This window comes from Eschrichtius robustus, chromosome 6 (genome assembly GCF_028021215.1).
Source record: "Eschrichtius robustus isolate mEscRob2 chromosome 6, mEscRob2.pri, whole genome shotgun sequence".
NCBI classification, from domain to species: Eukaryota; Metazoa; Chordata; class Mammalia; order Artiodactyla; family Eschrichtiidae; genus Eschrichtius; species Eschrichtius robustus.
This window is the reverse complement of record NC_090829.1, coordinates 80,934,392-80,954,595: the sequence shown is the minus strand read 5'-3', so window position 1 is coordinate 80,954,595 and position 20,204 is coordinate 80,934,392. Positions and strand designations below refer to the sequence as shown.

General features: G+C 37.9%; 1 protein-coding gene across 4 annotated transcripts in view; it reads left to right on the top strand.

Moving 5' to 3' along the window:
* The window catches only part of CFAP91 (cilia and flagella associated protein 91), a 137,546-nt gene that overhangs the window by 53,759 nt on the left and 63,583 nt on the right, over window positions 1-20,204 (top strand). For all 4 annotated transcript variants that reach the window (XR_011074319.1, XM_068546679.1, XM_068546681.1 and 1 more), the window contains exons 9-10: window positions 267-449; window positions 1,348-1,490. Coding sequence is in view for 3 of the 4 variants with exons in the window: in XM_068546679.1 (XP_068402780.1) it covers window positions 267-449; window positions 1,348-1,490 (326 nt within the window). In the remaining variant the exon portion in view is untranslated. The remainder of the gene's footprint in view (window positions 1-266; window positions 450-1,347; window positions 1,491-20,204) is intronic.

Genomic DNA, 20,204 nt, shown 5'->3' with positions numbered 1-20,204 from the left:
AGAATGCAGTTATAAAAGATTTTTGATGAGTACCAACTGAGAACACTAGCTGATTCAGCTTCTATCATGGCCACCTGTCTCATGACAATCTGGATCACACAGATGTCAGATCTATGTTTTAAGTGTTCTGGCTGCAGTGAGTGATCGTAATGAAATTCATTCAGTTCAGTAGCTTTCCTGTGAATAAAACTATGGTTTACTAGTCTGCATTTGGACCATTCAGAACAATATTTTGGAGATAGTCATGGAGGTATGTTTTATTTTAGCAATCAGAAAACTTTTGGGAAAGGGAAAGAATATAGAAGGGAAGTTGGAGAGAAGAAATATCATCAAGGATTATTCTGATTATGCATCACAGGTCTATGGACCTCTATCTCGCCTTGGTCGTTTCACAGACAACAACTCAGAGGACTTTGTAGTAAAAAACCACTATCTCAACACCTATGAAGGTAAGCAATTCACATAATTACAAGTCTAGTATAAGGATTATCTTAGAAATATAAATATATAAAATATAGCAGTTTAGATTAAAAGCTAATCAAAAATTAAAATATTTGCAAGAAATAGCAATTGCATGTTTAGTATTATTAATAATATGAGTTCACAGAAACCAATAAAAACTGCTAAGACCCAAATAAATAAATGGATACACTATGCAACAATTTATTAAGGAGTAAAGTCAGCAAGCTACTAAACATTTAAACATGTTTAATGTCAGTAAAATCAAAGTTTTGCAAAAATGAAATAGAAAAAGATTTTATACCAGGTTTGTGAAGCAAACAAGAAATATATAATGAAATTGGCTCTTTATGAAGAAATGCCAGAAAACTAGTGGGCAAGGGGACGGATAAGTAGGGGATAAATTAGTGGAGAGGGTTATACCTGTTATAAAGTCCAAGAGAGGCTTTTTAAAATTATTTAAATTTCAGTTGAGAGGTTGGAGTATCACATGGCCAAGATCATGAGTTGATGGTCACACAATTGAACTTGCACCTCTGGCTGACCATCTCCAGAGCTGAATATGATAACCTGGTGTACATCCACTTTAGAATGGTGGTGCCATGTTTCATATGATCATTAATTTTCTGTCTATTATTGTGGAATGTTACATTTTTGTAGGGCAATGTTTTCATTTTAGAATGCATTTCTTATTTTATGATCTAAGTCATCAAGAATATAATTATATAGAAATTTCCTTTATATTTCAGGGACAATTCAATTATATGAGATACACCTTATCAATAATTCTAAATGAAACCACTTGGCACACAGCTACTAAAATTAACAGCATACTTCCAAATGATGTATTTAAGCACCGGATACTAAACATGTACTTCCTTCCTACAGGATTAGTCGAACTTGAGTCATGTCTCCCAGAATTTGTGACACAACCCCGAATCAGACCTCCAAAACCAAAAGTCACTACCACCAAAGATGGTTTTCTAAAGAGGGCTGCAAGGATGGACCATGAGTTGGCAGAGGTTCATAAGGTATAATTCTTATCTGGAAGACAAGATGCTTCTAGTGTGACTTTTACAGAGATACACTACACTCCAAAAATTGCACTTTGTCTTGGGCAGCAATGTCCAGTAGTTCTCAACACACAAGCCTACATTCCTTCTCCTCTCTAGACTTTTCTGGCAGTTACCTGTGCTGTACCAATCAGTGTTTTTCCCTCTCATTTCAAACTGTAGGAAAACCTCTTAGAGGTTATTCTCCCCATTTGCAGAAGTCATGCTACTTTCTAAAAGTGGTTCTGACTTTGGATCTACACAGTAAAATGTGACACAACATTGAGGTGTAACAGGTTTCTAGGGTTCAGGATTACTGTTGATTTTAATAGTGTAATAGGCCTCATTTTCTCCCTTTTAGATTTGTTACCAGGGCATCATGAAGAAAGGGAGTCATGTTCAGCATCCCACTCATCTAGTTTAAACTCAGCTAAATGAGAAAGTTTGATGGTCATCTCCCATGAGCCAGCTGTGCAGCTTCATCCGTCAGCTTGGCTTTCTCTTTTGTTAATTGGACTATAGGTGTTCAGACATGGATACATTTGAATCCGTAGTATATGACAGTGGTGCTCTATCTTTAGCCTGCATCAGCATCACCTGGAGGGCTTGTTAAAACACATGTTGCTGGGCCCCACCCACAAAGTTTCTGATTCAGTAGGAGTGGGGATGTAGTAATTGCATTTTTTTGCAAGTTCCTAGGGGATGCTGATGCTGCAGGAACCACACTTTGAGACTCACTGATTTATGACATACCGTCATCACTGGTCCATGCATGTTTGTTTGTTCAGTTAGTAACAGCATAAAGATCCATGGGAGCCCACACTCAAGATAAAAATTAGGACCTTGACAATTATTTACTTACATCTGTGTGGTTCTTTCCCACATTATCCCCGTCTCCATTTACCGATTCTGAATTCTATGTTCATCATTTTCTCACTTTCTGTAACATTTTGTGTAGATATTCTTTTTTCTTTTTTTAATCATCAATTTTATACACATCAGTGTATACATGTCAATTCCAATCACCCAATTCAGCACACCACCATCCCCACCCCACCGCGGTTTTCCCCCCTTGGTGTCCATACGTTTGTTCTCTACATCTGTGTCTCAGCTTCTGCCCTGCAAACCGGTTCATCTGTACCATTTTTCTAGGTTCCACATATATGCGTTAATATACGATATTTGTTTTTCTCTTTCTGACTTACTTCACTCTGTATGACAGACTCTAGATCCATCCACGTCTCAACAAATGACTCAATTTCGTTCCTTTTTATGGCTGAGTAATATTCCATTGTATATATGTACCACAACTTCTTTATCCATTTGTCTGTCGATGGACATTTAGGTTGCTTCCATGACCTGGCTATTGTAAATAGTGCTGCAATGAACAATGCGGTGCATGTGTCTTTTTGAATTACGGTTTTCTCTGGGTATATGCCCAGTAGTGGGATTGCTGGATCATATGGTAATTCTATTTTTAGTTTTTTAAGGAACCTCCATATTGTTCTCCACAGCAGCGGTATCAATTTACATTCCCAGCAACAGTGCAAGAGGTATCCCTTTTCTCCACACCCTCTCCAGCATTTGTTGTTTGTAGATTTTCTGATGATGCCCATTCTAACTGGTGTGAGGTGATACGTCATTGTAGTTTTGATTTGCATTTCTCTAATAATTAGTGACGTTGAGCATCTTTTCATGTGCTTCTTGGCCAACTGTATGTCTTCTTTGGAGAAGTATCTATTTAGGTCTTCTGCCCATTTTTGGATTGGGTTGTTTGTTTCTTTAAAATTGAGCTGAATGAGCTGTTTATATATTTTGGAGATTAATCCTTTGTCTGTTGATTCGTTTGCAAATATTTTCTCCCATTCTGAGGGTTGTCTTTTCGTCTTGTTTATGGTTTCCTTTGCTGTGCAAAAGCTTTGAAGTTTCATTAGGTCCCATTTGTTTATTTTTGTTTTTATTTCCATTACTCTAGGAGGTGGATCAAAAAATGTCTTGCTGTGATTTATGTCAAAGAGTGTTCTTCCTATGTTTTCCTCTAAGAGTTTTATAGTGTCCGGTCTTACATTTAGGTCTCGAATCCATTTTGAGTTTATTTTTGTGTATGGTATTAGGGAGTATTCTAATTTCACTCTTTTACATGTAGCTGTCCAGTTTTCCCAGCACCACTTATTGAAGAGACTGTCCTTTCTCCACTGTATATCCTTGCCTCCTTTGTCATAGATTAGTTGACCATAGGTGCGTGGGATTATCTCTGGGCTTTCTATCTTGTTCCATTGATCTATTTTTGTGCCAGTACCATATTGTCTTGATTACTGTAGCTTTGTAATATAGCCTGAAGTCAGGGAGTCTGATTCCTCCAGCTCCGTTTTTTCCCCTCAAGACTGCTTTGGCTATTCAGGGTCTTTTGTGTCTCCATACAAATTTTAAGATGATTTGTTCTAGTTCCGTAAAAAATGCTATTGGTAATTTGATAAGGATTGCATTGAATCTGTAGATTGCTTTGGGTAGTATAGTCATTTTCACAGTATTGATTCTTCCAATCCAAGAACATGGTATATCTCTCCATCTGTTGGTATCATCTTTAATTTCTTTCATCAGTGTCTTATAGTTTTCTGCACACAGGTCTTTTGTCTCCCTAGGTAGGTTTATTCCTAGGTATTTTATTCTTTATGTTGCAATGGTAAATGGGAGTGTTTCCATAATTTCTCTTTCAGATTTTTCATCATTAGTGTATAGGAATGCAAGAGATTTCTGTGCATTAATTTTGTATCCTGCAACTTCACCAAATTCATTGATTAGCTCTAGCAGTTTTCTGGTGGCATTTTTAGGATTCTCTATGTATAGTATCATGTCATCTGCAAACAGTGACAGTTTTACTTCTTCCTTTCCAATTTGTATTCCTTTTCTTTCTTTTCCTTCTCTGATTGCCGTGGCTAGGACTTCCAAAACTATGTTGAATAATAGTGGTGAGAGTGGATATCCTTGTCTCGTTCCTGATCTTAGAGGAAATGCTTTCAGTTTTTCACCATTGAGAACGATGTTGGGGGTGGGTTTGTCATATATGGCCTTTATTATGTTGACGTAAGTTCCCTCTATGCCTACTTTCTGGAGACTTTTTATCATAAATGGGTGTTGAATTTTGTTGAAAGCTTTTTCTGCATCTATTGAGATGATCATATGGTTTTTCTTCTTCAGTTCTTTAACATGGTTTATCACATTGATTAATTTGAGTATATTGAAGAATCTTTGCATTCCTGGGATAAACCCCACTTGATCATGGTGTATGATCCCTTTTAATGTGCTGCTGGATTCTGTTTGCTAGTATTTTGTTGAGGATTTTTGCATCTATGTTCATCAGTGATATTGATCTGTAGTTTTTTTTGTGACATCTTTGTTAGGATTTGGTATCAGGGTGATGGTGGCCTCATAGAAGGAGTTTGGGAGTGTTCCTCCTTCTGCTGTATTTTGGAAGAGTTTGAGAAGGATAGGTGTTAGCTCTTCTCTAAATGTTTGATAGAATTTGCCTGTGAATCCATCTGGTCCTGGGTTTTCGTTTGTTGGAAGATTTTAAATCACAGTTTCAATTTCAGTGCTTGTGATTGGTCTGTTTATATTTTCTGTTTCTTCCAGGTTCAGTCTCGGAAGGTTGTGCTTTTGTAAGAATTTGTCCATTTCTTCCAGGTTGTCCGTTTTATTGCCATACAGTTGCTTGTAATAATCTCTCATGATGCTTTGTATTTCTGCAGTGTCAGTTGTTACTTCTCCTTTTTCATTTCTAATTTTATTGATTTGAGCCCTCTCCCTTTTTTTCTTGATGAGTCTGGCTAGTGGTTTATCAATTTTGTTTATCTTCTCAAAGAACCAGCTTTTAGTTTTATTGATCTTAGCTATCATTTTCTTCATTTCTTTTTCATTTATTTCTGATCTGATCTTTATGATTTCTTTCCTTCTGCTAACTTTAGGGGTTTTTTGTTTTTCTTTCTCTAATTGCTTTAGGTGTAAGGTTAGGTTTTTTATTGGAGATGTTTCTTGTTTCTTGAGGTAGGGTTGTATTGCTATAAACTTCCCCCTTAGAACTGCTTTTGCTACATCCCATAGATTTTGGGTCATCGTGTTTACACTGTCATTTGTTTCTAGGTATTTTTTGATTTCCTCTTTGATTGCTTCAGTGATCTCTTGGTTATTTAGTAGTGTATTGTTTAGCCTCCATGTGTTTGTATTTTTTACAGATTTGTTTCCTGTAATTGACATCTAGTCTCATAGCATTGTGGTCAGAACAGATACTTGATACGATTTCAATTTTCTTAAATTTACCAAGGCTTGATTTGTGACCCAAGATATGATCTGTCCTGGAGAATGTTTCATGAGCACTGGAGAAGATAGTGTATTCTGGTGTTTTTGGATGGAATGTCCTATAAATATCAATTAAGTCCATCTTGTTTAATATATCATTTAAAGCTTGTGTTTCCTTGTTTATTTTCATTTGGGATGATCTGTCCATTGGTGAAAGTGGGGTGTTAAAGTCCCCTACTATGATTGTGTTACTGTTGATTTCCCCTTTTATGGCTGTTAGCATTTGCCTTAAGTATTGAGGTGCTCCTATGTTGGGTGCATAAATACTTATAATTGTTATATCTTCTTCTTGTATTGATCCCTTGATCATTATGTAGTGTCCTTCTTTGTCTCTTGTAATAGTCTTTATTTTAAAGTCTATTTTGTCTGATACGAGAATTGCTACTCCAGCTTTCTTTTGATTTCCATTTGCATGGAATATCTTTTTCCATCTCCTCACTTTCAGTCTGTATGTGTCCCTAGGTCTGAAGTGGGTCTCTTGTAGACAGGATATATACAGGTCTTGTTTTTGTATCCATTCAGTCAGTGTGTGTTTTGGTTGCAGATTAAAACCATTTACATTTAATGTAGTTATCAATGTGTGTGTTCCTATTACCATTTTCTTAATTGTTTTGGGTTTGTTATTGTGGGTCTTTTCCTTCTCTTGTGTTTACTGCCTAGAGAAGTTCCTTTAGGATTTGGTGTAAAGCTGGTTTGGTGGTGCTGAATTCTCTTAGCTTTTACTTGTCTGTAAAGGTTTTAATTTCTCCGTCGAATCTAAATGAGATCCTTGCTGGGTAGAGTAATCTTGGTTGTAGGTTTTCCTCTTTCATCACTTTAAATGTGTCCTGCCACTCCCTTCTAAGTTGCAGAGTTTCTGCTGAAAGATCACCTCTTAACCCTATGGGTATTCCCTTGTATGTTATTTGTTGCTTTTCCCTTGCTGCTTTTAATATTTTTTCTTTGTGCTTAATTTTTGATTTTGTGATTAATATGTGTCTTGGCGTGTTTTGCCTTGGATTTATCCTGTATGGGACTCTCTGTGCTTCCTGGACTTGATTGACTATTTCCTTTCCCATATTAGGGAAGTTTTCAACTATAATCTCTTCAAATATTTTGTCAGTCCCTTTCTTTTTCTCTTCTTCTTCTGGGACCCCTATAATTCAAATGTTGGTGTGTTTAATATTGTCCCAGAGGTCTCTGAGACTGTCCGCAATTCTTTGCATTATTTCTTCTTTATTCTACGCTGCAGTAGTTACTTCCACTATTTTATCTTCCAGGTCACTTATCCATTCTTCTGCCTCAGTTATTCTGCTATTCATTCCTTCTAGAGAATTTTAAATTTCATTTATTGTGTTGTCTCTCATTGTTTGTTTGCTCTTTAGTTCTTCTAGGTACTTGTTAAACGTTTCTTGTATTTTCTCCATTCTATTTCCAAGATTTTGGATCATCTTTACTATCATTAGTCTGAATTCTTTTTCAGGTAGACTGCCTATTTCCTCATTTGTTTGGTCTGGTGGGTTTTTACGTTGCTCCTTCTGCTGTGTATTTCTCTGTCTTCCCATTTTGCTTAACTTATTGTGTTTGGGGTCTCCTTTCTGCAAGCTGCAGGTTCGTAGTTCCTGTTGTTTTTGGTGTGTGCCCCCAGTGGGTAAGGTTGGTTCAGTGGGTTGTGGAGGCTTCCTGGTGGAAGGGATTGATGTGTGTGTTCTGGTGGATGAGGCTGGATCTTGTCTTTCTGGTGGGCAGGACCACGTCTGGTGGTCTGTTTTGGGGTGTCTGTGAACTTATTATGATTTTAGGCAGCCTCTCTGCTAATGGGTGGGGTTGTGTTCCTGTCTTGCTAGTTGTTTGGCATAGGGTGTCCAGCACTGTAGTTTGCTGGTCGTTGAGTGGAGCTGGGTCTTAGCGTTGAGATGGAGATCTCTGAGAGAGCTTTCACCATTTGCTATTACGGGGGGCCAGGAGGTCTCTGGTGGACCAGTGTCCTGAACTTGGCTCTCCCACCTCAGAGGCTCAGGCCTGACAAACGGCTGGAGCACCAGGGCTGTGTCAGCCGCCTGGCTTTTGGGAAGTCTGAGGTCTTCTGCCAGTGTTCAGTAGGTGTTCTGTATGAGCTGTTCCACATGCAGATGTATTTTTAATGTATTTCTGGGGAGGAAGGTGATCTCCACGTCTTACTCCTCTGCCATCTTGAAGCTCCAAACTCGGGAACTCCACACTCCAGAGGCCCTCTTTTCCATGTGGTGCCTCTCCCCTTCTGCGCGGGTCCTAACCCTTTCCGTTTTTTTCTTGGTGAGTCTGGCTAAGGGTTTATCAATTTTGTTTATCTTCTCAAAGAACCAACTTTTAGTTTTATTGATCTTTGCTATTGTTTTCTTCGTTTCTATTTCATTTATATCTGCTCTGATCTTTATGATTTGTTTCCTTATACTAACTTCGGGGTTTTTTTTTGTTGTTGTCTAGTTGCTTTAGGTGTAAGGTTAGAGTGTTTATTTGAGATTTTTCTTGTTTCTTGAGGTGAGGTTGAATTGGTATAAACTTCCCTGTTAGAACTGCTTTTGCTGCGTCCAATAGGTTTTGGTGCTCGTGTTTTCACTGTCATTTGGTTCTATGTATTTTTTGACTTCTTCTTTGATTTCTTCAGTGATCTCTTGGTTAGTTAGTAGTGTATTGTTTAGCCTCCAGGTGTTTGTGTTTTTTACAGTTTTTTTCATGAACTGATTTCTAATCTCATAGTGTTGTTGTCAGAAAAGATGCTTGATACAGTGTCAGTGTTGTTAAACTTACCAAGGCTTGATTTGTGACCAAAGATGTGATCTGTCCTGGAGAATGTTCCGTGTGCACTTGAGAAGAAAGTGTCTTCTGCCGCTTTCGGGTGGAATGTCCTATAAATATCAATTAAGTCTATCTGTTCTTTTGTGTCATTTAAAGCTTGTGTTTCCTTATTTATTTTGTATCTGGATGATCTGCCCATTGGTGTAAATGGGGTGTTAAAGTCCCCCACTATTATTGTGTTACTGTCGATTTCCCCTTTTATGGTTTTTAGCATTTGCCTTATGTATTGAGGTGCTCCTATGTTGGGTGTATAAATATTATAATAGTTATATCTTGTTCTTTGATTGATCCCTTGATCATTTTGTAGTGTCCTTCTTGTCTCTTGTAACAGTCTTTAAAGTCTATTTTATCTGACATGAGTATTGCTACTCAAGCTTTCTTTTGATTTCCATTTGCACAGAATATCTTTTCCATTCCCTTACCTTCAGTCTTTATGTGTTCCTAGGTCTGAAGTGGGTCTCTTGTAGACAGCCTATAAACAGGTCTTGTTTTTTTTGTTTGTTTTTTTATTTGGCTGTGCCGGGTCTTAGCTGTTGCACGTGGGATCTTTAGCTACAGCATGCAGGATCTAGTTCCCTGACCAGGGATCAAACCCACACCCCCTGCATTGGTAGCATGGAGTCTTAACCACTGGACCACCAAGGAAGTCCCAAACAGGTCTTGTTTTTGTATCCATTGAGCCTGTTTGTGTCTTTTGGTTGGAGCATTTAATTCATTTACATTCAAGGTAATTATCGATAGGTATGTTCCTATTACCATTTTCTTAATTGTTTTGGGTTTGTTTTTGTGGGTCTTTTTCTTCTCTTGTGTTTCCCACCTAGAGAAGTTCCTTTAGCATTTGTTGTAAAGCTGGTTTGGTGGTGCTGAATTCTCATAGCTTTTGCTATTCTGTAAAGCTTTTGATTTCTCTGTCAAATCTAAATGAGATCCTTGCTGGGTAGAGTAATCTTGGTTGTAGGTTTTACCATTTCATCACTTTAAATATATCCTGCCACTCCCTTCTGGCCTGCAGAGTTTCTGCTGAAAGATCAACTCTTAACCTTTTGGGGATTCCCTTGTATGTTATTTGTTGCTTTTCTCTTGCTGTTTTTAATATTTTTTCTTTGAATTCAATTTTTGTTAGTTTGATTAATATGTGTCTCAGAGTGTTTCTCCTTGGGTTTATCCTGTATGGAACTCTCTGCACTTCCTGGACCTGGGTAGCTATTTCCTTTCCCATGTTAGGGAAGTTTCTGACTATAATCTCTTCAAATATTTTCTCAGACCCTTTCTCTTTCTCTTCTTCCTCTGGGACACCTATAATTTGAATGTTTGTGCATTTAATGTTGTCCCAGAGGTCTCTGAGAGTGTCCTCCCTTTTCATTCTTTTTTCTTTTTTCTGCTCCTTGGCAGTTATTTCTACCATTCTATCTTCCATCTCACTTATTCATTCTTCTGCCTCAGTTATTGTGTTGTTGATCCCTTCTAGTGTATTTTTCATTTCATTTATTGTGTTGTTCACCACTGTTTGTTTTTTAGTTCTTCTGGATCCTTGTTAAACATTTCTTGTATTTTCTTGATCCGTGCCTCCATTCTATTTCTGAGATTCTGGATCATCTTTACTGTCATTACTCTTAATTCCTTTTCAGGTATGTTGCCTATTTCCTCTTCATTTATTTGGTCTTGTAGGTTTTTACCTTCCTCCTTCATCTCTAACGTAGTTTTTTGTCATCTCATTTTTTTTTTAATGGGTGGGGCTGTGTTCCTGTCTTACTGGTTGTTTGGCCTGAGGCGTCCAGCACTGGGGTTTGCAGGCAGTTGGTTGGAGACAGGTCTAAGTGCCAAGATGAGGACCTCTGGGAGAACTCACACCTATTAATAGTCTCTGGGGCCTGAGGTTCTCTGTTAGTCCAGTGGTTTGGACTTGATGCTCCCTCCACAGGAGCTCAGGCCCAACCCCAGCCTGGGAACCAAGACCCCACAAGCCATGTGGCATGGCAAAAGAAAAAAAAGGGCAACAAATAAAAAGAACAGAACAATAACAAAGAATAAAAAATAAAATAAAATTAGAAAAATTAAAATTAAACCACAACAACACAGCAAAACAGAACCAGCACAGCAAAAAAATAAAAAAATAAAAATTAAATGAAAAAATAAAATTAAAAAAAAGGGGCTTCCCTGGTGGCGCAGTGGTTGAGAATCTGCCTGCCAATGCAGGGGACATGGGTTCAAGCCCTGGTCTGGGAAGATCCCACATGCCGCGGAGCAACTAGGCCCTTGAGCCACAACTACTGAGCCTGCGCGTCTGGAGCCTGTGCTCCGCAACAAGAGAGGCCGCAATAGTGAGAGGCCCACACACCGCGATGAAGAGTGGCCCCCACTTGCCGCAACTAGAGAAAGCCCTCGCACAGAAAAAAAAAAACAAAAACGTGTTGGGGGGGGGCCCTTAGGCCCAGTACCCACACAGCCAGGAGAGGCCTTGGCTTGGGAGGGCAGGGCTCAAACCTGGGTCCCAGTAGGCCGCAGGGGGCCCTGGGGGTGGGGGGCTCAGGCCCAGGACCCCAGCAGGCTTTCTGGGGTCTGAGGGGGTGGGGAAGACACTGGCCATGTTCCCTTCTGATCCCCCGACCCTCCAAAAGTCCCTCTCCATCCCCACCAATCCCCATGCCATGAGTGGGCCATTCCAAGTGTGGGAATCTCTCCCCTCCCCCCAGCTCCCCCTCAGGGGCGTCGGTCCCATCCCACCTCCACTTTTTTTCCCCCTCCCACGTCCTACCTGGTCGCATGGGGATTCCTCCCATCCCCTTAGGTGTCCGAGGTCCCCCACCAGTGCCTAGTAGATGCCCTACTTGTGAGGAGACACGAACCTTTCGTCCACCTATTCCGCCATCTTGACTCCTGTTTAAAACTTTTGAGTCCCCTTAAATCCAACTACTAATAGACTATTGTTGACAAGAACCCTTACTGATAACATAAACAGTCAATCAACACGTATTTTGTACATGTAGTATATACTATATTCTTACAATAAAGAGAAAAGATTAACAAAATCATAAGGAAAAGAAAATACATTTACAGTACTGTACTGTATTTATTGATACCATAAGTTTATGTCATCTGTTGACAAGATGAATCCTCTGTCAGTCAGTACCTACCTATATCAATATTGTCAGTATTGCATTATATGATACAAAATACAGTAGAAGTTATATGTACTACTAACACCAACATTAAAAATGAAAAAATTACATTAAAAAATTTATTTTTACTTACAGGAATAACGATTCATGCACTGATAACAAAGAAGCGGCAATATGATTGCTTAATGGTAGCCTAGCGTAATCAATACAATTTCTTCACATAGCCTAGCCCATATACTAATGAATGAATTATTATAAAATTTTAATGGCCTATAGTATTACAGTCATATTCATAATACAGACTTGGAAACACTGTTACATTTTTTTAAAAAGTCACTTACCTGTGGTAATAGGGTGATATGCAGTTTCTCAAATTATGAGAGAGAGAGGCATTTGGTACGGTAATGTAATTCTTTGAAAGCAAAGTTATAAATCAATAATAAAACTAACACATTATTAATTTTATATTAAATATCACTCACCTTGTGCCTATGTTAAGATAGACTATCCACTCCAATCTTTTTTCTTATTACAGTTGATTTACATTATTTTATTAGTTTCAAGTGTACAACACAGTGATTCAAGATTTTTATAGATTATACTGTAAAGTTGTTACAAAATAATGGCTATATTTCCCTGTGCTATACAATATATCATTGTTGCTTATCTATTTTATACATAGTAGTTTATATCTCTTAATCTCACCCCATCCCTATCTTGCCCCTCCCCGCCTCCCCTCTCCCCACTGGTAACCACTAGTTTGTTCTCAGTATCTGTGGATCTGTTTCTGTTTTGTAATATACATTTGTTTGTTTAATTTTTTAGATTCTACATATAAGTGATAACATCAGTCTTTGTCTTTCTCAGTCTGACTTACTTCACTGAGCATAATACTCTCTAGATCCATCCATGTTGTTGCAAATGGCAGAACTTTATTCATTTTTATGGCTGAGTAATATTCCATTGTATATATACACCACATCTCCTTTATGAATTTTTCTGTTGATGGACACTTTGGTTGCTTCCATGTCTTAGCAAATGTAAATAATGATCCTTTGAACATGGGGGTACATGTATCTTTTCAAATTAGTATTTTTGTTTTCTTTGGATATATATCCACGAGTAGAATTTCTGGATCACATGGTTGTTTCATTTTTTCTTTTTTCTTTTCTTTTTTTTTTTTTTTGAGGAACTTCCATACTGATTTCCAAAGTAGCAGCACCAAGTTACATTCCCACCAACAGTGTACAAGGGTTCCCCTTTCTCCACATACTCACCAACATTTATAATTTGTGGTCTTTTTGATGATAGCCACGCTGACAGGTGTGAGTGTGATAGCCACTCTCTCATTGTGGTTTTGATTTGCATTCTCTGATAATTATCGATGTTAAACATCTTTTCATGTGCCTACTGGCCATTTGTATGTATTCTTTGGTAAAGTGTCTATTCAAGTCTTCTGCCCTTTTTTTTTTTTTAACATCTTTATTGGAGTATAATTGCTTTACAATGGTGTGTTAGTTTCTGCTTTATAACAAAGTGAATCAGTTATACATATACATATGTTCCCATATCTCTTCCCTCTTGCGTCTCCCTCCCTCCCACCCTCCCTATCCCACCCCTCTAGGTGGTCACAAAGCACCGAACTGATCTCCCTGTGCTATGCGGCTGCTTCCCACTAGCTATCTATTTTACATTTGGTAGTGTATATATGTCCATGCCACTCTCTCACCCTGTCACATCTTACCCCTCCCCCTCCCCATATCATCAAGTCCATTCTCTAGTAGGTCTGTGTCTTTATTCCCGTCTTGCCACTAGGTTCTTCATGACCTTTTTTTTTCCCTTAGATTCCATATATATGTGTTAGCATACTGTATTTGTTTTTCTCTTTCTGACTTACTTCACTCTGTATGACAGACTCTAACTCCATCCACCTCACTACATTCTGCCCATTTTTTAATCAGATTGTTTGTTTTTCTGATACTGAGTTGTATGAGCTGTTTGTACATTGTGGATAATAACCCTTTATCAGTCATATTATATGCATGTATTTTATTCCATTCAGTAGGTTGTGTTTTCATTTTGTTGATGGTTTCCTTTGCTGTGCAAAAGCTCAAGTTTAATTAGGTCCTATTTGTTCATTTTTACTTTTGTTTCTTTTGCCTTAGGAGACAGATCCATAAAAAATATTGCTACAATTTATGTCCAAGAGTTTTCTGCCTATGTTCTTTACTAGGACTTTTATGGTCTCCATTCTTACATGTAGGTCTTTAATCCATTTGAGTTTATTTTTGTATACGGTGTGAGGAAAGTTTCTAATATTATTCTTTTACATGTAGCTGTCCAGTTTTCCCAGCACCACTTATTGAAGAGACTGTCTTATCTCCACTGTATATTCTTACATGCTTTGACAAAAATTAATTGAAAATAAGTGCATGGGTTTATTTCTGAGCTCTTTATTCTGTTCAATTGATCTATGTGTGTTTTTTATGGCAGTACCATGCTGTTTTGATTACTGTAGCTTTGTAGTATAGTCCAAATTCAGGGAGCATGTTACCTCAAGCTTTTTTCTTTTAAGATTGCTTTAGTAATTCAGGGTCTTTTGTGGTACATATAAATTTTAGGGTTATTTGTTTTGGTTCTGTTGAAAATGTCATGGATATTTTGATAGGGATTGCATTGAATCTGTAGATTGCCTTGGGTAGTATGGACATTTTAACAATATTAGTTCTTCCAATTCAAGAACACAATATATATTTCCATTTCTTTGTATCATTTTCAAATTCCTTCATCAATGTTTTATAGTTTCAGAGTAGAGGTCTTTGACCTCCTTGGTAAGTTTATTCCTTAGGTATTTTATTATTTTTGATGTGACTTTAAATGGGATTGTTTCCTTGCTTTCTCTTTATGATAGTTCATTATTAGTATATAGAAAAGCACATATCCTGTAACTTTACTGAATTACTTTATTGGTTCTAATAGTTTCTTTTGTGGAAATTTTAGGGTTTCCTATATATAGTATCATGTCATTTGCAAATAGTGACAGCTCTACTTCTTTCCTTCCAATTTGGATGAGGTTTTTTGTTTTTTGTTGTCTGATTACTGTGATGAGGACTTCGAACACTATGTTAAATAGAAGTGGCAAGAGTGGGCATTCTTGTCTTATTCCTGATTTTGGAGGAAAAGCTTTCAGCTTTTCACCATTGAGTATGATGTTAGCTGTGGGTCTGTGATAACTGGTTTTTATTATGTTGATATATGTTCCCTCTATATCCACTTTGATGAGAATTTTTATCATGAATGGATGTTGAATTTTGTCAAATGCTTTTTCTGCCTATGTTGAGATGATTATATGATTTTTGCCTTTCCTTTTGTTACTGTGATGTATCATATTGATTGATTTGTGAATATTGAACCATCTTCGCATCCCTCAAATAAATCCCACTTGATCATGGTGTATGATCCTTTTTATATATTGTTGGATTGGGTTTGTGGATATTTTGTTGAGGATTTTTGTATATATATTCATGAAAGATATTGGCCTGTAATTTTCTTTTTTTGCAGTGTCTTTGTCTAGTTTTGGTATCAGGGTAATGGTGGCCTCATAGAATGATTTTGGGAGTGCTCCATCCTCTTCCATTTTTTGGAAAAGTTAAGGCTAGGTTGGTAGAATTCCCTTGTGAAGCTGTCTTGTTCTGGATTTCCGTTTGCTGGGAGGGTTTTTGTTGTGTTTTGTTTAGGGTTTTTTGGTTTGTTTTGTTTCTTACAGATTCAAGTCACTAGTAGTGATCTGTCTGTTCAGATTGTCTATTTCTTCCTGATTCAGTCTTAGAAGGTTATATGTTTCTAGAAATTTGTCCATTTCTTCGATTGTCCAATTTGTTGTCATATAACTATTCATAGTATTTCCTTATTTTTTGTATCTCTGTGATATCGGTTGTTATTTCTCCTCTTTCATTTCTCATTTTGTTGATTTGGGTCCTCTCTTTTCCTCTTGAGGAGCCTGGCTAAAGGTTTGTCAACTGTGTTTATCTTTTCAAAAACCAGCCCTTGGTTTCATTGATCTTTTTTATTATTTATTTGGTCTCTGTTTTATTTATGTCCTCTCTGATCTTTATTATTTGGTTTTTTCTGCTGACTTTGGGCTTTGTTTGGTCTTCTTTTTCTAATTACTTTCAATGGAACGTTAGGTTGTTTGAGATTTTTTGTTTGTTTCTTGAGGTAGGCCTGTATCACTATAAACTTTCCTCTTAGGACTGCTTTTGCTGCATTCCACCAATTTTGGAAAGTTGTGTTTCCATTTTCATTTGTCTTGAGGTATTTCCTCTTTGATATCTTCACTGACCTATTTTCTTTTTAGTTACATGTTGTTTAGTCTCCACGTGTTTGTGCTTTTCCCTTTTTTTTTTTCTGTAACTGATTTTTAGTTTCATACAATTGTGGTAGAAAAAAAATGCTTGACACAATTTCTATTTTCTTAAATTTGTTGAGACTTGTGGCCTAGCATGTGATCCATCCTGGATAATGTTCCATGTGCACTTGAAAACAAAGTATATTCTGCTGTTTTGGGATAGAATGTCCTGTAGATATCTATTAAGCCCAGCTGGCTTATTGTATCATTTAAGACCAGTGTTGCCTAACTGATATTCTGTCTGGATGATCTGTCCATTGATATAAGTCAGATTTAAAGTCCCCTACTATTATTGTATTATTATCAACTTCTCCCTTTATGTCTGTTAATACTTGATTTATATATTTAGGTGTTCCTGTAATGGGTGCGTATATGTTAATGAGTGTAATATCCTCTTTATTGATCCCTTTATCATTACATAAAGCTCTTCTTTATCTTTTGTTATAGACTTTTCTAAAGTCTATTTTATCTGATATGGGTATTGCTACCCCTGCTTTTTTTTTTTTTAAAGAGGTAATATTTTAATACCATCCTGTATGTGTGTGTGTACACATTTATCTGAATATTTTCAATCAGCTTGACTGAGGTATAATTTACATATAAGAAAATACACATAGTTGCATATAGAGTTGGATGAGTTCAAAAATACATATCCCTAAGTCAGCTCCACACAATCCAGATACAAGACATTTCCTTTTACCTTAGGACCCTCTCCCTGGTTTGAGAAAAGGAGCAATAAAGTATAAACTCTTCAAGTAGAGTTTTGTAAGGTTTATCAAGGCTACTGGTTGAGGAAGGAATATTAGGCTCAAGAGCTTGGGCACTGGTGTATGAGAGCCAAAGTTTCAATTAGCCAAACAAAACACTTTACCCCTGCTTTCTTGTCTTGTCTTTCTTATCCAGTCTCCCACCCCATGTCTTTTGATTGGACCATTTAGTCCATTGATATTTAAAGTAATTATTGATAGGTTTGTACTTATTATTATTACTTGTTTTCTGGTTGTTTTGTAGTTTTTCTCTGTTCATTTCTTCTTTTTGCTTCTTTTTTAGTTTGATGATTTTCTTTAGTAGTATGCTTATGTTCCTTTCCTCTCCATTTTTGTGTAACTACTGTAGGTTTTTGATTTGTGGTTACCACGGGATTCATATATGTTGATCTATAACTAAATCTACTTCTTCTAAACTGGTAGTAATTTAAATTCAAACACATTGTAAAATATCTACCTTTTTTGCTCCCTTCCCCCACATTTTGTGTTTTGATGTCCTATTTTATGTCTTCATGTTTATACCTTCACTACGTGTGTAGTTATATTTGCTTTTACAGTTTTTGTCTTTCACCTTTTTACTCGTTTATTTAAGTGGTTGATCCTCAGCCTTTACTGTATATTTTCCTTTCCTAGTGGGATTTTTCCTTTACCATAGTTTCTTCCTCCTTGTCATAGGCTTTTTTTTTAACTTAGAGAAGACCCTTTAACATTTCTTTTAGTGTAGGTTTAGTACTGATGAACTCTTATTTAGTTTTTGCTTGTCTGAGTTCTTTGTCTCTCCTTCAATTCTAAATGATAATCTTGCTAGGTTACAGATTTTTCCCTTTGAATACTTCGGATATATCATGGCCCTCCCTCTGGCCTGCAAAGTTTCTGCAGAAAAATCAGCTGATAGCTTTATGGTGGTTCCCTTGTATATGACTCTTTGTTTTTTTCTTGCTGCTTTTAGAATTCTTGCTTTATCTTTAACTTTTGCTATTTTAATTATGATATGTCTTGGTGTGGGTCTGTTTGGGTTCACCTTGTTTGGGACACTCTGTGCTTCCTGTATAGTACCTGGATATGTTTTCTTTCTTCAGGTTTGGAAAGCTTCAGCCATAATTTCATCAAATACGTTTTGACCCCCTTCTCTCTCTTTTTTCCTTCTGGGACCCTTATAATGTAAATGTTGATATCCTTGATGTTGTTCCATAGATCCATTAAGCTGTTCTCATTTTTTGTTTTTCTTTTCTTGTTCTGATTGGGTGATTTCCATTATTCTATCTTCCAGATCACTTATATGTTCTTCTTTATCACCAATCTCCTATTCATTCTTTCTGTGTTTTCATTTCAGCTATTGTCTTCTTCAGTGTTCTGACCTGTCCTTTTTTATATTTTCTAGTTCCTTGTTAAAATTCTCTCTGTATTCATCTATCCTTTTTTCCTAATTCAGAAATCATACTTATTACTAGTGCTTTGAATTCTTTATCTGGTAAATTGTTTATTTCTGTTTAATTGGTTGTTTTTTTCAGGGGGTTTTGTCTTGCTCTTTCAATTGAGACAAATTCCTCTGTCTTCTTATTTTGCTTTTCTTTTGTTTCTATGAAATTAGATGAAACCGTTACCTATAGTGGTTTTGAAGGGGTGTCCTTATAGGGGAGCATCCCTATACAGTCTGTCTGTACCCAGTGGCTTTGGTGGGAGAGCTGGATTTGACATGAACACAAGTCACGTTTTCTCAGGGCATGTTGGCAACTATCACCTTGGTAGAAGGTGGGGCTGGAGATGGAGGTGCTAGGACCAAAGCCTGTTGTAACGCAGGGCTTCCCCTCTGCTCAGTGACCATCACCGCCCTATCAAGGATGGGTTCCTATACCACGTTGATGTAGCAGAAGCCCTGAGGGTCAGGTCTGGGCTGGCTCCATTCCTTCCAAGTGTGCACTCTCCCCATTCCCGGCACTGGCACCCTTACCCCAAATGAGAGCAATGCTGGAGCAAGAGGGGCTGGTATAGAGTACTTGGCATGGATTGGAGCACGGGCCTTGGCACAGACCGTGGTAATCTGGCTGGGGCCAGAGATCTGGACTGTCCCTGATGCCCTGCCTGTGTAAGCACCAGCAATGGCTGTCCCCACCCTGCTCAGATGCTGCTTTATGTCTGAACCACTTCTGTGTCTCACAGCCAAGCTTTTAGGCAGGGCTGGAGCATTCTCTTGCCTCAGGCTGGTGCGCACGCCGAGGCATTCATGGGAAACCAGCCAGCCACCCATGCAATTTTCAGTCCGCCCTCTTTGCCCTGCTTTGTGAGCAAGCATGCACATGCTCCTTCCAAGCAGAGTACAGGCTCCCACAGTCCACCTGTTAGTCCCACTGTCCCTCTAACCAGCCAAGGGGATTTGTCGTCCCTGTGTCAGACCCCAGGACTCTGGTGCCCAATATGTGACTCAAACTGCTCACTCCCTAGGGAGGATCTCTGCCTGTATTAACCCCCTCTTCTGGGAGGTTGCGACTTGATCATTTCTTTTCTCTTCCTACCCAGTTCCATATGGATCTTTCTTACAGCCTTGGTTGTGCAAGAGTGTTTCTCTGAGTCTCCAGTTAGTTTTTAGTGAGAATTGTTCTACATGTAGATGTATTTTTGATGTACTCGTTGGGGGAGGTGAGTTCTGTGTCCTACTCCACCATCTTGAACTTCTCCAGACAAAACCGACTTTAAAACAAAGACTCTCCAATGAATCTGCTGTTGTCAACAGTGCCCTCCACATTGCTAACTGCCACACAGCGGTCAATTCTCTTCTCTCTGCAGTACTTGACTGGTTACTCTCTCCTTCTTAAAACAGTTTCTTCAGTTGAAATCTGTAACACAGCTCTCTTGTTTGACCTTACTTCACTGAACTCAATACAAGTCTTGGACACAATGTTCTACACAGTGAATACTTAGGCGATGATGATCATGATGACATGAAAACATCTTGTATAGTTATTAGATTTTTACACAAAGACACACACATAAACAACAGATAAGTAGTTTATTAACTGTATGGCATGATGATTATTTACCATTCATTAGGTGGAAGTGGATCACCATAATGGTCTTCATCTTTGTGGTCTCCACATTGAGTAGACTGAAGAGAAGGAGGAAGATGAGGGGTTGGTCTTGCTGTCTCAGGGGTGGCAGAGGTGGAAGAGGTAGAAGTGGTGGAAGGGGAAGCAGGAGAGGCAGGAACACTTTACAGAAATACATTGTA